The 18,365-nt window shown below is 39.9% G+C and overlaps 1 protein-coding gene across 1 annotated transcript in view; it reads left to right on the top strand.

The window, feature by feature from the left end:
• Positions 1-18,365, top strand: part of ADAMTS19 (ADAM metallopeptidase with thrombospondin type 1 motif 19) — a 422,212-nt gene that overhangs the window by 56,945 nt on the left and 346,902 nt on the right. The window contains exon 4 of the mRNA XM_075341865.1: positions 17,394-17,556. Coding sequence (XP_075197980.1) covers positions 17,394-17,556 — 163 coding nt within the window. The remainder of the gene's footprint in view (positions 1-17,393; positions 17,557-18,365) is intronic.

Here is an 18,365-nt window from a genome sequence, read left to right as displayed (position 1 = left end):
ATACGCGTGCCTTTCCCGTCCCCTGGCTGACCCAGGGGAAGAAAAGTCCTCTGAGAGCCATGTCCACATTGTCAGTGGACAGACACGTGTGCTTATCTGCCAGCAGACCCCCAGCAGCACTGAAGACAGGTTCCGAGAGAACGCTGGCTGCAGGACACGACAAGATCCCCAAGGCGTACGTGGCAAGCTCAGGCAATTTATCCAGATTGGAAGCCTAAAATGAGCAGGGCTCAAGTTGCACAGTAATGGCATCGATGTTTCCTTGCATATACTCATATATCTATGTCTCCTCCTTTTTTCCTTGTCCAGCTCTTTTGTTTTCGCATGAGTATATGTCCTTGTCACTTTCCCATGTGTTTGTGTTGTGTTGTGAGTTGTTTATCACCTTTTGGACACCTTTGAGGGTGTTTTCTAGGTGTTTTTATGTGTTTGTGATTGCCTGCCATTGTTTCCTATGCAGTTCGAGTTCGGTTCGTCGAACGTTCGACGAACCGAACTCGAACGGGAGCTCCGTTTGGCGAACCGACCTCGAGCCGAACCGCAACCGGTTCGCTCATCTCTACTCTTGATGTGCCTAAACAGTGAAAAAAAAAAGTCACCCTATTTTGAAAACTACACCCATGAACTTATTTAGAGGTGTGGTAAGTACCTTGAACCCACAGGTGCTTCACAGAATTTTATTAAGTCTAGCCATAAAAATTAAGCTATATTTTTACTACAAAAATGTTGTTTTAATCCTACATTTTTCATTTTCACAAGGTAACAGGAGAAAATGAACCATAGAATTTGTTTTGCAATTTTTTCTGTGCATACCAATACCCCAGATGTGGTGGAAAACTACTCTTTGGGACCACAGCAGGGCTCAGAATGGAATCCAATATGGGGATTGGCCTTGTAGCCAAAAGGCCCTGTCACACACAGAGATAAATCTGCGGCAGATCTGTGGTTGCAGTGAAATTGTGGACAATCAGTGTCAGGTTTGTGGCTGTGTACAAATGGAACAATATGTCCATGATTTCACTGCAACCACAGATCTGCAAAAGATTTATCTCTGTGTGTGACGGGGCCTTTAGCCTAAGGATAAAAGAGAATGTGACAGAACTGCTATCCAAAAAATCGGGCTTTGTTATGAAATTGTTGTAGGTTCTAAAAGAACCATAGTATGTGTACAATACAAATCGCTAAATGGCCAACTTTAATAAAAAAATGAAAAAAAAATAGAGAAAAATGATCATGACACACCATTAATAGGTGTATTTTTGAAAAACTAAAACATGTAATTGTAACTGCCCTATGTTCTTTTGCATGCCTACCAGCGGAGGTTGACACCCTAAGGATACAACAATGGTGCCCCCTCCTCAATTACTGTACCCTGAGCTGTCCCTATTACAAATTTGCATATGTTTATTACCATGAAAAAATCCCAAAATATTTCAGTTCAAAAGGACATTTCAAAACTACCCCAAACAAAGGAATTTTTGGAAACAATATATTCAAAAATTAACATAGAAGGAACCAAGTGTCAAAACACAGTACGACATGTCAATATGTTAACTTCAAAAGACAATTATTTCTAGCACTGTTCAATTAAAGTTTGCTCAAATGGAACCAGTTGTCACAGTGATAAATAGAAGTAATGATACTCAATTATAATTTATCAATAGTGATACAATCTCACTTCTATATCAAAGTTAGATAATAACTTTGATTAATAACTGAGATTATATCCTTATTATCCTTATTGATAAAGAACTATTCAGTATCATTACTTATATTTAACACTGTGACAACCACTACTTCCATCTGAAAAAACCTCCTTTGAGTAGTGCTAGAAATAATTGTCCTTTGAAGTTAACTGTGACGCTAGTCATTACATGGACAAGATGATGAGATACCAAAAGAGAATCTAAAGAATTAAGGGGATAGAAAGAGGCGTAGTCAGGTCATGGTCCGGAGACACAATCCTTGGAGGAGAGGGGATCAGATCAAAGGGATAAGGAAAATGGAAGGTCAGATGAGGTCCAAAGTCTGGCAGCAATAGATCAAAACACAAAGCAAAGATGAACTAGACCAACAAGCACCACTAAGCAGAATGCTACGACTGGCAGTGTTTTGAGATTAACTGCTCAGCTAAGTAGCTGGGCAATCAAAGAGAACAGGGAACAACTGAGGAAACTCAGCACCTCCCAGTATCACATTGAACAACTGAGATATCACTGACCAAACTGACAGCTCAGCACGCCCTAATTCCATAGTACAGCAAATAGTCACTCATTGCATCCAATACGCACTGAGAAGAGGAATCTTGATAATACACGCTCTTCTTGGGGGACCACTGGACCTCCAGGTTTCCCAATAAGAAGGCCCTGACCAATCGATCGGCCTTCACAGAATGAGCTGTAACCCAGGATCTCTTCTCAGATCACGGAGGCGCATTTAGCTACTGGACCATACCAGTCTGCACCTCTTACCACCATGTCTCAAGGTAATTTCTAGCTGACACGGCTGCTTTTGTGTTAATTATGTTCACTGCACTCATTATTTGAGTGCGCTTCCTTCACAGACTCGGGGTTTGGGTATGCATATCCATAGGGGTGGGATGCCTATTCCTAACCTGTGGATGAATATTGTTACTTACCTATATTTGTAGTCTCTTGTGTCACTTCTTTTGATATTTGTGGCATTATGTTCTACAATTGGTTATTATATGCTTTGGTGCTGGTAATTTTTTACTCTGTTTGTCTCTGGGTAAATTTTTCATCTTTTCACCCCCACTGATTGTTGTCTGTCTCACCTTGTCATTTATGTAGTAAAGTATTAAATCCTTTCATTACATTTCTTGGTCCTTTTTATTCGGTTTCTCTCTGGCTGATTGTTGCTACCTCACAATTGGGATAATCCCCTTCTTTAGGTTTATACTGTGGTATTGGGCCATATTCTCCTTTTTGGAGAAGCTTTGTAGGTTTATGAACTTTTCCCCTACTATGTTGATGGGGTCAGCAGAACACTTCCTATCGGCCTTTAGTTAAGAAGTTGGGCCAACACCAATATTGTTTTGTGCCTCCCTCCAGACATCCCCGAGTTTCTGCATGGCTACCTCTACTCCAGAACACCCAAAACTTTTTGTAGAAAATTCATCAAAATGAGAACAAAAACCATAATTACAAAAGAAGGCAAGATTCCAGGAGAGGTATTGACCCTACTGTTAAAGATGATCTCCACAAAATGAGGACCTGTCTTCCTGCTGAGCTACAACAAAACATCCTAAAATTTGCTGCGAAGACTGATCTGTTATCTCTGTCTGTTGCTTTCAGGGTGATAAGTAAAGGAAAATGACAAATGAATTCCAATTTTTTTACAAAACACTTTCTAAAATTTGGAGACAAATTGAATCCCTTATCAGATACAATGTTGAGAGAGATTTTATGCAATCTTTCCACATGATTAATAAACAATCTGAAAGTGTCTCGGTATTAGGTAACACTGTTAACAGACCAAAGTGGGCCTGTTTAACTAAATCGTTCGACTACCACTCAAATTTTTCCCACAAGACAAAGGCAAATCATAAATGAAATCAATGGATAAATGAGCACATGGTCTTTTGGGAATTAACAATTAAGCCAATTCCCCAGCCAGCCATTTATGACAGACTTTAGTGCTTGTGCAAGTTTCACAAGCAGGTACAAAATCTTTAACATTATTATGCATGGATGCTCACCAAAAGAATCTAGCAGCAATAGCTTTCTGAGTAGCTGTGATCCTTACTACACAGGATCAAACAGTTTGGACTCTGGAGTAGTGGAAGGAGCCAACACCTGGGCTTCCTGGATCTATGCTTCCAACTCTGAGGATGCCATAGAAACCACAATACTCAGAGGAAGAATAGAGGATGAAGGTTCTGGAGGATAAACAGAATCAAGGCTACATGGTTATGCTTCAGCTCTCATGTTCTTAGACCCTGGCCTGAATGTGATAGAATTATTTAATCTACAGAAAAACAAAGACCAACTGCGCTGTGTTGGGGACAACCACTTGGCTGATTAAATATAAGCTAAATATTTATGATCCATCACAACCATGACTTGATGAATACATCACTCCAGAAAATGTCTCAATTTATCAAAAGTTAATTTGACAGCAAACAACTCATAATTCCCAACATCATAATTTCTCTCAACAAGCGAGAATTTCCTAGATAAAAAGGCACATGGCCACAAGTTGGTCAACATTTTTGGGACTTTGAGACAATAAAGATCACTACCCCTATTTGAGAAGCATCAAATTTCGACCTTGAACAGATTTTGAAGATCAGGTTGGATAAAATCAGGAGCGGACATAAAACACTTTTTCAATTCATTAAAGTTCCCAATAGCATCTGGCAACCAAATCCATCCATTTACATATAGAATCAGTGAGAGGTTTAATGATCTGGGAAAAAACCCTAATACATTTTCTGTAGTAATTGTCGTATCCTAGAAACCATTGCATTGCTTAAAGGTCCCGAGGTTGAATCCATTCACCTTTAGCATGCATCTTCCAAGGATCCAACTTAAAGCCTTCAGCTGAAACAATGAACCCCAGAAACGATATTTCTTGCACAGAAGAAATACATTTTTCCAACTTAGCGAACAAAGAATTTTCTCTAGACTTTGGTAAAACATGGTTATTATGTGAATCCAGATCAGGCAAAAAAATAATAATTGAATATCGTCCAGATAGACTACCATTACCTTTCAATGCAATCAAAAAAAGTATAATTTAGAAAGGTTTGAAAAACTGCTGTCATTTAGATTAATCTAAAAGGCATGACAATATTTTGAAATAAGCAGTCGGATATGGAAAATGCCATCTTCCATTCATCACCCATCCAGATGCGTATCAAATTTAAAGATCAAGTTTGAAAAACCATTTAGCCCCCGTAAGCTGATATATAGGTCAGGGATAAGGGGAAGTGGGCAAGTATGCTTAACCGTAATTTTGTTTAATTCCTGGAAATTGAAGCATGGAAGATGACCCCTGTCTTTCTTTTTAACAAAAAAAATACAGCAGCAACAGACGAGGAGGAACGACGAATATTACCCTTCTGTAAACTTTTATTTACATATTCTTTCATGGCAGACAATTTAGGGCCCGACAAATTATACAGGTGAGCCTTCAGTAATTTGGCATTAGGAATAAGATTGATAGCACAGTCATAAGGACGATAGGAACAAAATATACCTGCCTATTTTTCTGAAAAAATATTTCCAAAATACTTCAGGTACAGCTTCAAACCATCCAGACTAGCAGAAAAAACATGTACAGAATTAAGACATTTATTTTGACAATAGGGAATTCACTTAACAATATCCCTATGACAGCAATGAATGAGAAGATTATCAATACACAGCCATGGAATTTCCAACACCAATCCCGCAGGTAAGTTATCCAATGCATAACATGAAATGGACTCAGTGTGAAGACTCGTTCCCACTCTGAGTGTGAATTCTACAGTTACCCACTACAGAAGGTTTTGGAGTAACTGCATCCGGTCAATGGCAACAACTTGAATGGGTCCTTCTAATCTATCTGTCTCTAATCCTAGTCTCAAAACCAGTTCTGAATCAATGAAGTAAGTTGAAGGCCCTCAGGTGAGGTCACTGACTTTGCTGAGGTCAACTATTGTCAGGTTACCTGGGGACACAGGTGGAGGACCGTGGAAAGCTCCAGCTGTGATTCCAACTTACCTTAGTGATGTCAGCGCTGATTGCACAGCTCAGTCAGTCTTTATCTGAAGCTCACAGCAGGCAGCCATGTTCTATGCTGCTCACTGTGAATTCAGATGTAGCAGAGCTGGAATCATCATGGGAACTCGTGTGAATTATGTTGAACATGCAGGCGTATTTTGGGGCTTAATAAAGTGGTGAAAGAGAGTGTTTTTTGTGTTTTATTTCAAATAAAGGATTTTTGCAGTGTTTGTGTTTATTTACTTTCACTTACAGATTAGTAATGGGGTTTCATAGATGCCTCCCATTACTAATCTAGAGCTTAGTTATAGCGGTTATATGTGATTAACCCCTTATTACCTCGATTGCCACCGCAACAGGGCAATCGGGAAGAGCCGAGTTAAGTGCTGAGATTGTCATATCTAATGGATGCAACAATTCTGTATGGCAGCAGGCTGCTATTTTTTCTCTAGGGGTCTCAATAACCATGGGTCTCCCCAGCCTGGGAATACCAGCCCCCAACTGTCGGGTAGTGTCTTGATTTTATTAAATCTGGTTAGGTCCGCCGGTCCTTGTTATCTGCGAGTCCACCCATCACCGCATTGCTGGCCATTTTAAAACAGTCCATGGCTTTTCTTCAGCAATACTTTCTTCCTTAGCATTCGTCCATAAAGCTCTGCTTGGTTTACTGTGAGGCGTATGGTACTTGTTGAAGCCATGACCCAAGACTGTTCGAGGTTGGCCTTCAGATCTTTGAATGTTTGACATGGTGTTTATTCCACCATATGTACAAATCTTCATAAACATCTCTTGTCAATTTTCCTCTTTCCCCCATGTCCAGCTAAGTTCTTGACAGTTCCATGCTTGGCAAACTTCTGAATAACATTGCAAACTGTTGAAATTGGGATACTAAGGTCTTTGGAGATGGCTTTATACCCTTTGAAAAGCTAGTGTTTGCTAATAATTGTAGTTCTCATGTCCTCAGAGAGCTCCTTTGACTTCACCATTGTGACAAAGGAACAGGGCCTACCATGTAGCTTTTAAAAACACTGAAGTCATCATTCATTGGCTAAGTCATTTCACGGTCACTGACAATTTATCAAAAGTCAAAATGTGTTTCCATTCTAATTTAAAGTAAAGGGTGCCAATGCCAATGTCACAGCAAGCTTTTGGCTTTTCTATTTTTCTTTCTTTTTGTTTTATATTGATGTTTATCATTTCCTCTTTTGCATTTAACGCGCATGCTCATTAGAAAAAAGCTTTTTCTCTTGATTCATTTTTGTAGTAGATATTCCACACCATGTACTTAAACTTCATGGGTGCCAATAACGATGAGAAGTGCTTTATACTCAGCCAGCAGCCTGTTTCCACTGTATGACATACATACAGAGCAAGCAGCCTATATCCTCTGTAATATATATATATATATATATATATATATATATATATATATATATATATATATATATATATATATATGTATATATATATATACACAGCTAGTTACCTTTGTAGTTTATATTGTATATATATGTATATATATATATATATATATATATATACATACAGGGTGGTCCAAACGTAGGTGGACAATATGTGTAGTAGGGTTATCAAACATGGTGTAAAGTGAAACTGACTCAGTTGCCCTTAGCAACCAATCAGATTCCACTTCACAGCCAGGAGCCTTTATCCGTTATATTATATATATGTAGCCAGCAGCCTATATCTTCTATATTAAATAATAGCTCTAGTACCCGGGGTTGCCTGGGGCAGTAACTAAAGTGGGGTTTACATGCTGCGACATCGCTAGCATCGGCTAGCAATGTCGAGCGCGATAGCACCCGCCTCCGTTTTACGTGCGATATTGTGTGATCGCTGCTGTAGCGAAAATTATCTCTACGGCAGCGTCACACGCACATACCTGCTCTGCGAAGTCGCTCTTTCTAAGGGGGTGGTTCGTGCAGCGTCACAGCGACGTCACATGGCAGGTGTCCAATAGAAGCGGAGGGGCTGTATGAGGGGCGGAGATGAGATGTAACATCCCGCTCACCTCCTTCCTTCCTAATTGCCAGTGGAAGCAGGTAAGGAGATGTGGGTCGCTCCTGCAGTGTCACATACAGCGATGTGTGGTGCCGCAGGAAAGAGGAACAACATCGCTAAAAAAAAGAAAACGATTTTTTATTTCAGGACGTTACAAACAACGTGACCCCGATGATAATTCATTAACGATATTGTAGCATGTAAACCCCACTTTAGTCTCACTCTCTCTCCTACTCCCCCACTCTCCCTTTCTCCCACCCTCCCACTCTTCATCTCTTACTCTCTCCTTTTCTCCCTCTCTCCTACTCTCTCTCTCTCTCTCCCACTTTCCCCTCTCCCACTCTCAGTAGTTGAAGGAAACACGTGCTCACTCTGCACTGACATGAAGAAACCTCTATAGGAAAGATCCAGGACACATCAGTAGAAGGAAGTGGGTTATTTCTATGCTTTTCAAAGCCTTCTGGCTTCTTCAGGAAAAACCACAATTGTGGCATTTAACAAGTTAACAGCCACAGGCAGAGTTTTGCTATAACTGCGGCTGTTAAAGGCATATGATGGCTGATTATGCAGGCTTGGCGTCAGGATTATGACTCTAACGTACATTTATGGCAAAGGTCTTGAAGGGGTTAAATAGAATCAGTAGTGTCATGCTACCTAATCCTCAGGCAATATGAATCGTAGCTTGACTGCATGGTTGATTCTTTATCTCAAAGGCAAAAGCTTGGAGAATCCTGTGACATGGGCACCAAGCGGTGATTCATGAAGTCCTTTTCCTACCTGCTTCTTTTCAGGTTACATGTGAAGCACAAACTACGGCGAAACAAAGAAAATCAAGAAAGGTTTTTTTGGTTTTGTTTTTTTTTTTTATAGCCACTATGGATGGAATAAAATAAACACTTGTTTTTTACAATTTTGGTTAACAAACCAGCTATTGGCCAACTTTAAAACTCAACAGAAGTTCTGTCTATGGCATGTTAAAGTGCCGGAAAGAGCATGAGCAGGTGACCACTGTAGGATCAAGAAGTGAATACCACCAGATATGTGCTCAAGCAAATTGAGCAGACCATGCCTGAATATGTTGATTAACTAGAATTCAGACATGAGCATTGCTGTAAATCCTTTTCTTCCTTTTTATAACAGTATAAACTTGCAAAAAGTGATATATATATGTATATATATATATATATATATATATATATATATATATATATATACACTGTGTCTCTACATACAGTATGTATATATATATATGTATATATATATATATATATATATATGTACAGACCAAATGTTTGGACACACTTTCTCATTCAAAGAGTTTTCTTTATTTTCATAAATCTGAAAATTGTAGATTCACATTGAAGGCATCAAAACTGTGAATTAACACATGTGGAATGAAATACTTAACAAAAAAGTGGGAAGCAACTGAAAAATATGTCTTATATTCTAGGTTCTTCAAAGTAGCCACCTTTTGCTTTAATTACTGCTTTGCACACTCTTGGCATTCTTTTGATGAGCATCAAGCGGTAGTAACCGGAAATGGTCTTCCAACAGTCTTGTAGTAGTTCCCAGAGATGCTTAGCACTTGTTGGCTCTTTTGCCTTCACTCTGCGGTCCAGCTCACCCCAAACCATCTCGATTGGGTTCAGGTCTGGTGAGTGTGGAGGCCAGGTCATCTGGCAAAGCACTCCATCACTCTCCTTCTTAGTCAAATAGCCCTTACACAGCCTGGAGGTGTGTTTGGGGTCATTGTCCTGTTGAAAAATAAATGATGGTCCAACTAAACGCAAACCAGATGGAATAGCATGCCGCTGCAAGATGCTGTGGTAGCCATGCTGGTTCAGTATGCCTTCAATTTTGAATAAATCCCCAACAGTGTCACCAGCAAAGCACCCCCACACCATGACACCTCTTCCTCCATGCTTCACATTGGGAACCAGGCATGTAGAGTCCATCTGTTCACCCTTTCTGCGTCGCACAAAGACACAGTGGTTGGATACAAAGATCTCAAATTTGGACTCATCAGACCAAAGTACAGATTTCCACTGGTCCAATGTCCATTCCTTGTATTTTTTAGCCCAAACAAGTCTTTTCTGCTTTTTGCCTATCCTTAGCAGTGGTTTCCTAGCAGCTATTTTACCATGAAGGCCTGCTGCACAAAGTCTCCTCTTAACAGTTGTTCTAGAGATGTGTCTGCTGCTAGAACTCTGTGTGGCATTGACCTGGTCTCTAATATGAGCTGCTGTTTACCTGCGATTTCTGAGGCTGGTGACTCAGATAACCTTATCCTCTGCAGCAGAGGTGATGCTTGGTCTTCCTTTCCTGGGGCGGTCTTCATGTGAACCAGTTTCTTTTGTAGCATTTGATGTTTTTGCCACTGCACTTGGGGACACTTTCAAAGTTTTCCCAATTTTTCGAACTGACTGACCTTCATTTCTTAAAATAATGATGGCCACTCGTTTTTCTTTACTTAGCTGCTTTTTTCTTGCCATAATACAAATTCTAACAGTTTACTCAGTAGGACTATCAGCTGTGTATCCACCAGACTTCTACACAACACAACTGATGGTGCCAACCCCATTTATAAGGCAAGAAATCCCACTTATTAAACCTGACAGGGCATACCTGTGAAGTGAAAGCCATTTCCGGTGACTACCTCTTGAAGCTCATCAAGAGAATATCCAAGAGTGTGCAAAGCAGTAATCAAAGCAAAAGGTGGCTACTTTTATACCTAGAATATAAGACGTATTTTCAGTTGTTTCACAATTGTTTGTTAAGTATTTCATTCCACATGTGTTAATTCATAGTTTTGATGCCTTCAATGTGAATCTACAATTTTCAGAGTCATGAAAATAAAGAAAACTCTTTGAATGAGAAGGTGTATCCAAACCTTTCGTCTGTACTGTATATATATAAATTCATTGTTCTGAGCACAACTTACTGATTATACAATAGTGCAGGAGACAATTGCCCTTTCTTACGTCTATGGAAAATGTCTTCATGATTTCATGTTCGCTAAATAGCATTTGATGAGATTACTCATAAGAATGGTAGTAAGTGTCATAGAGCGGTGTGTACTGTTTAGATTATTTTATATTGTCGCACTCATTGCCAGCATATATCTGGTTTTTAGCCACCATAATAGAGTGAAAACCTTCCCTAAGTGATGTGTGTGAATCAAGTCTCATGTTTGCTTTCCTGTCCTTTATTCAATGTCTTGAGCAGTCAGGCATGTTATGGAAGAAGAATAAATAACCTGTGTTAGTTTCATAAAAATAAGCTTTTAATAGTCTACATTATTCCATAGTGCTGCAAATTTAATACTTCCTGATAGTAAATAGAATTAAAATGTTTTGTAGCCTCCTCCAGATGTTTCCTGCTCTTTCCATATGAAGATTTTCATGTGTTCTTTCCCGTGATTCCTGACATCTTAAAGCGATCAAGATATAATGGAAATTTCCATAAAAGTGTAACTCCTTTGTTTTTTGTTATGCCAACTTAATTCTTACTGATAATTTTTAATATGCTTCTTATGTACACATGATATTTCTTATCATATGACTTTTTACTTTGTACTCATAGGCTCCGATTCATCATTTGTATTTTTTTAAGACACTTTCCTTTTTTTCTTGTGCTGTTAGTTTACGTTTTTGGCACCAAATTAATGAACATGGCGTACGTGATTCATGAATTTGTTGGAAAGTCAAAATTAGGTTTTCTTCCTGTCCTGAAACTGGTTTTATGACTTTATGGTGCCGAAAAACTGCAATAATTGAGTCAAAAGGCTGGTGTTCTAAAATGTACACCAGAAGGTGAGTGTAGCGATATTGCAACGAATGTTGCGACTGTTTAAAAAGTTGTGATTGGTGAATTAGTCTAAAACATTGCAAAATTTTGCTCACAAAGTGGAAAAACAAACTAACAAAATAACATCAGATGAGCAGATATAAAATAGACTTCAAAAAAGGTCCAAATACAATATAATACTGAATTGGGTGAAAAACAAAAAAACGCACTAAACTTGATTAAAAAGCAGGCACAAAGTAAAGAATAAAGGCAGCCAGCGCCCCCTAGCCTGAGGTCCAAGTCTAGAAGCCCCATTCCCCTGTTACATCTTGCCACCCCCTGACGATGAATTATACAAAAATGTGCGCCATGCACATACTGAGCCTTGTCACACTACAGCTCCAACTATTTTGGAGTGGCTGGGAGAAACATGGCAGCAAAACACCAAACGTTGCTCAATGTTTGGGCAACTATGAAATGCTCCACAAGTTTATGACTTTTCAAAGCAACTTACTCCAGAATTCTGGTGAAATTGCCTAAATGAATCGGGACCTTAAATTTTTCACATCTAGGTTTAACACCAGCACACTAACATATATCTATATATATATATATATATATATATATATATATACTGTACGTATATATATATATATATATATATATATATAGTACTCGGGCGTTGCCCGGGATAGTAACTGTCTCTCTCCCAGTCTCTGTCTGTGTGTCGCTGTCTGTCTGTCTCTCTGTCTGTGTCTGTCTATGTCTGTTTCTATCTCTGTATCTGTATTTGTATTAGTCTATCTGTCTTCATCTCTGTGTCTGTTTGTCTCTCTCTATCTCTGTGTCTGTCTCTATATGTGTGTCTGTCTGTCACTTTCCAGGGCTGTCTCTTTCCAGGACTGTCTCTTTGCCCGGCTGTCTCTTTACCCGGCTGTCTCTTTCCAGGGCTGTCTCTTTCCACGGCTGTCTCTTTCCAGGGCTGTCTCTTTCCAGGGCTGTCTCTTTCCAGGGCTGTCTCTTTCCAGGGCTGTCTCTTTGCCTGTCTGTCTCTTTCCCCGTCTGTCTCTTTCCTCGTTTGTCTCTTTCCTCGTTTGTCTCTTTCCTCGTTTGTCTCTTTGCCCATCTATCTCTTTGCCAGGCTGTGTCTTTCCAGGGCTGTCTTTTTCCAGGGCTGTCTCTTTCCCCGTCTGTCTCTTTCCAGGGTTGTCTCTTTCCAGGGCTTTCTCTTTGCCCGGCTGTCTCATTCGAGGGCTGTCTCTTTCCAGGGCTGTCTCTTACCAGAGCTGTCTCTTTCAAGAGCTTTCTCTTTCCAGGGCTGTCTCTTTTCCCATCTGTCTCTTTGTCCGTCTGTCTCTTTCCAGGGCTGTCTCTTTCCAGGACTGTCTCTTTCCAGGCCTGTCTCTTTCCAGGGCTTTCTATTTCCAGGGCTGTCTCTTTGCCTGTCTGTCTCTTTCCAGGGCTGTCTCTTTGCCCAGCTGTCTCTTTCCAGGGCTGTCTCTTTGCCCGTCTGTCTCTTTCCCCATCTGTCTCTTTCTAGGGCTGTCTCTTTCCAGGTCTGTCTCTTTCCAGGTCTGTCTTTTTGCCTGTCTGTCTCTTTGCCTGTCTGTCTCTTTCCACGTCTTTCTCTTTATGTCTTTCTCTATCCGTCTCCCCACCGACACATATTACCTCACACATAAGCTTGTTATACTAACAGTTTATTTTGTTCCTATAGCAACAACTGACAGTTGCTATTAATAGGCTGTAGCCTGTATTCAGTTTAATGGAGGCAGGATTTTGGATAGTACTTGTAAAGCGCAGGGTAAAATTTTCCCGTCAAAACATAGTCTATGATGTTCCCTGGGTCACATGGAGTGTCTGTGCAAAATTTCGTGATTGTAAATGCGACGGTGCAAATTCCTTTAGCGGACATACACACATACCGTGTTTTTCCAAAAATAAGACACTGTCTTATATTTTTTATTGCCCCCCAAAAAAGCACTAGGGCTTATTTTTGGAGGAGGTCTTATTCTTGGAGAAACACGGTTGGGGGTAAGTTTACCCCCCCAAAAAAGCAGACCCCCCCACTTCCCAGGAGACTCATACTCACCAGACCAGGAGTTCTGCGTGGCTCCCAGGCCGTCCCTGTGATCTCCGGTTGGTGCTGCACGCCGTCCTACCCTGCTGCTAGCTGACATACTGACACACACAGCAGATCACACACACACACACACACAGCAGATCGCAGGCACACACAGCCAATCACACACACACACACAGTCACTCACACACACACAGCAGATCGCAGGCACACACAGCCGATCACAGATACACACAGCCAAACGCAGACTTACACAGCCGATCACACACACACACACAGCAGATCGCAGGCACACGCAGCCGATCACAGATACACACAGCCGACACACAGCCATGTGTGTGTGTGTGTGAGAGCTGATGTGTGCGGGTGTGCGATAGCTACAGGTCCTGCCACTCAGTGTCGGGTGAGTGTAATTGCGGGGTGCCCGCTGTCTATAATGAAGTGTCCTGCAGTATCTGTAACCTTTTTAGCTGCACAGACACTTCATTATAGATCCACGACTAGGGCTTATTGTCGGGGGAGGGCTTATATTTAAGCCTTGCTCCGAAAATGCTGAAAATCCCTGCTAGGGCTTATTTTTGGGGGAGGTCTTATTTTTGGAAAAACACGGTACATACACACATACGCCCGGGTTAATAATTGCTGTTAACAAAATAGAATGTATTAACAAAAATGTATTCTGCACACAAAAACAACAAAACAAATAGATAGAAATGTAATTATTAAAAGGCAAAAACTAAGCTAATAGAAGCATTTCCCAACATATATTTCAACACCACAGATATTCCACACAGATTTAACTAAATTGGCCAAGTAATGTGCCCTGTCTGTCTCCTTCCCCGTCTGTTTCTTTCCAGGTCTGTCTCTTTCCAGGTCTGTCTCTTTCCAGGTCTGTCTCTTTCCCTGTCTGTCTCTATCTCTCTGTCTCTTTTCCTGTCTGTCTCTCTCTATCCGTCTCCCCACAGGCATCTTATTACCTAACATATAAGCTTCTTAAACTATGAATATCTTTTGTTCCTATAGCAACCAATCACAGCTCCTACTAATAACCTGTAGTTCCAGGCTCCATTTACTTTAATGGAGGCATGTTTTTTGGAGAGTAACTGTAAAGCGCGGGGTTAAATTTTCCTGTCAAAACATAGTCTACGTTCCCTGGGTCACATGAGGTGTCTGTGCAAAATTTCGTGATTGTAAAAGCGACAGTGCGGATACACTTTTCGTTCACTTTTCCCCATTATGTAGATAGGGGCAAAATTCATTGGTAAATTGGAATGCGCGGGGTTAAAATTTCGCCTCACAACATAGCCTATGACGCTCTCGAGGTTCAGACGTGTGAGTGTGCAAAATTTTGTGGCTGTAGCTGCGACGGTGCAGATGCCAATGCCGGACATACACACATACATACATACATACATACATACATACACACATTCAGCTTTATATATTAGATATATATATATATATATATATATATATATATATATATATGTAAAAATATATATATATATATATGTAATATATATTTATTTTTTTTTTATTTTTTTTAAAACTATACATATTTAATTATATGCAAAACAAATAATGTATATGTAATTATTAGCAGCAGTGCTGAATGATGTATAGATATTGACACAGATGTAACAAAGTGTTACATGACATTCAGTAAGTTACACATTATTTATTTCGATGACATGATATGTTAAGTGTCAAGTTAAAAGTATTGTTTGTGACTTTTATAATTCAGTTATCTAAGTTTGTTCCTTCTTTGAACTATAATGGCAAAAACCTGGGAAATCAATATAATTTTTTTCTCTTAATCATATTTAGAAGTATATTGGTAATGCAGCTGATGTGATTGATTCAGACTTTTCAAAAGCATTTGATACTGTACCACATAATAGCCTTATACTAAAGCTCCAGAAGCAAGGACTAGGTGAAACTATATGCAACTGGGTAAGGAATTGGCAAAAAGATAGGAAACAAAGAGTAGTCATAAATGGAACATTCTCTAAATGGGCCATAGTCAGCAGTGGGGTGCCGCAGGGATCTGTGCTAGGACCAATTCTTTTTAATCTCTTTATTAATGACAATGTGGATGGGATTGATAGTAAAGTGTCAGTCTTTGCTGATGACACCAAACTATGTAGGATATTAAAAACTGACCTTGATAGTACAATATTACAAAAAGATCTGGATAAGATGTCAGAATGGGCAGATACTTGGCAAATGAGATTTAATGTTGATAAATGTAAAGTAATGCACCTAAGGCGGAGTAATCCTATAGCTGCATATACATTAAATGTAAATAAACTCAGGACTACAGAACAGGAGAAAGACTTGGGTATTCTCATTACAAATAAGCTGAGCAGCAGCACTCAATGTCAGGCAGCAGCTGCAAAAGCAAACAAGATTCTAGGGTGTATAAAAAGAGAGATTAGATCCCGTGATCCCAACGTATTGTTACCCCTCTATAAATCACTTGTAAGGCCACATCTGGAATATCTGATTTAGTTTTGGGCTCCACATTTTAAAAAGGACATTCAGAAGTTAAGGCTATTTTACACACTGCGATATCGGTCCCGATATCGCTAGCGTGGGTACCCGCCCCCATCTGTTGCGCGACACGGGTATATCGCTGCCCGTGCCGCACAACATCGCCCAGACACATCACACATACTTACCTGTCCGGCGACGTCGCTGTGACCGGCGAACCGCCTCCTTTCTAAGGGTGCGATCCGTGCGGCGTCACAGCGACGTCACTGAAACGTCACTGAACCGCCGCCCAATAGCAGCGGAGGGGCGGAGATGAGCGGGACGTAACATCCCGCCCACCTCCTTCCTTCCGCATAGCGGCCGGGAGGCAGGTATGGAGAGGCTCCTCGTTCCTGCGGTGTCACACGGAGCGATGTGTGCTGCCGCAGGAACGAGGAACAACTTTGTTACTGCTGCAGTAACAATTTTTAAGAATGGACCCCCATGTCGCCGATTAGCGATTTTGCACGTTTTTGCAACGATGCAAAATCGCTTATCGGTGTCACACGCAACGGCATCGCTAATGTGGCCGGATGTGCGTCACAAATTCCGTGACCCCAACGACTCCGCATTAGCGATGTCGCAGCGTGTAAAGCCCCCTTTAGAGTCAGTTCAAAGGCGGCTAACTAGACTACTACAATGGAAGGCCTCACATATGATGAGTGGTTGAAAAAGTCAGATTTGTTTATCTTAGAAAACATATGTCTCATAGGAGATCTCATTTATATGTCACTCACTGCGAGTGGAAGAAAAGCGATTCCAGCAGCTAAATAGGAAAGGGTTCTTTACAGTTAGAGCAGTCAGACTGTGGAATGCCCTACCACAAGAGGTAGTAATGGCAGATACTATAACAGCTTTTAAAAAAGGGCTGGATGATTTCCTCAGTACACACAACATTGTTGGTTATAAATGACTTAGGGACAAAATATAGAACTGGTGGAGAAAGGTTGAACTAGATGGACCTAGGTCTTTTTTTCAACCTAAGTAACTATATAACTATGTAACTAAGTGTGCAAATATGCATTTCAGTCAACGTACAAATATAACTTGTTACATTTCACATGGTATAATACAAAAATGATTGAGAATTGTGTGAACCAGAAAAGTCCAAAAGTCCATACCTTTATGTATTAAACCTGCCTTTTTAAGTATTATTATATTTTACATAATATGACTGCTATCTATATGTTTACTATGTCTATTTCATTATTTGGGAATTTGACAAAAATATTTTATTTTTTCACTAGATGGGCTTCATACAAATGTCTGAAGATTTTATCTACATTGAACCAATAAATGGGACACTTGCAGCAGCGAGTAATGCTCATAAAGTATATAGAAGGAAAAGAACTACAGATGAGAAAATAGGAAATAGAACCAGTAGTCATCAATCATACTGCGGAGTTACAGGTATGTTCTTTTTCTTGATGCCCCCATTAATATTGTACCATATTGTATTCATTTGTCTCACAGGTTTTGTAAGACAGATCAATGTTAACTGTATAGGTTTTTGTATGGGCAGCTATACAGACATAACAGATCTAAAAAAGAAAGATGAGAGAGCAAAGGTCAGAATATGTTAATATCACAAGTCAAGGTGAAATCTAAGGGCAAGCATTAAGCATTAACCACTTCATGATGGGACCAATTTCCATTTTTTCATTTTGGTATTATCCTCCCCTTATAGTTTCAGTGTTTAAGAATGAAGGTAGAAAAGTAGACTTAGGTCCATCAAGTTCAACCTATGACCTAACCTAACATGTTGATCCAGAGGAAGGCAAAAACCCCATGGAGCAGACAAAGCCTTCTTCCCAAGGCCATAACTTTTTAATTCTTCTGTCCACATAGAGATATGAGGTCTTAATTTTTGAGAGACGAGTTGTACTTTTGAATGAGACCGTTCATTTTACAGTATAGTGTACTGTAAAAATGAAAATAAAAATTCCAAATGCGGAAAAAATGTAAATAAGACAATTCTGAAATTTTTTTGGAAATGTTTTTAAGGTGTACATTTTGTGGTAAAATAACCTCACATTAAGATTGCCCACATCAGTGCAATCACAGTGATACCAAGCGTGTCCAGTTTTTTTTTTATTCTTTTAGTGATGGAAAAAATCAGTGGCGTAAAAGCTGTGAAAATTTGCAAAAGTTTTGCGCAATGCATGGTTATGTAATGATGTTGCAACATTTAGCTCCAGTTTGAATTGTCTCCGCCATTA

This window comes from Anomaloglossus baeobatrachus, chromosome 1 (genome assembly GCF_048569485.1).
Source record: "Anomaloglossus baeobatrachus isolate aAnoBae1 chromosome 1, aAnoBae1.hap1, whole genome shotgun sequence".
Lineage (NCBI taxonomy): Eukaryota > Metazoa > Chordata > Amphibia > Anura > Aromobatidae > Anomaloglossus > Anomaloglossus baeobatrachus.
This window is presented reverse-complemented; position numbering and strand designations above follow the sequence as displayed.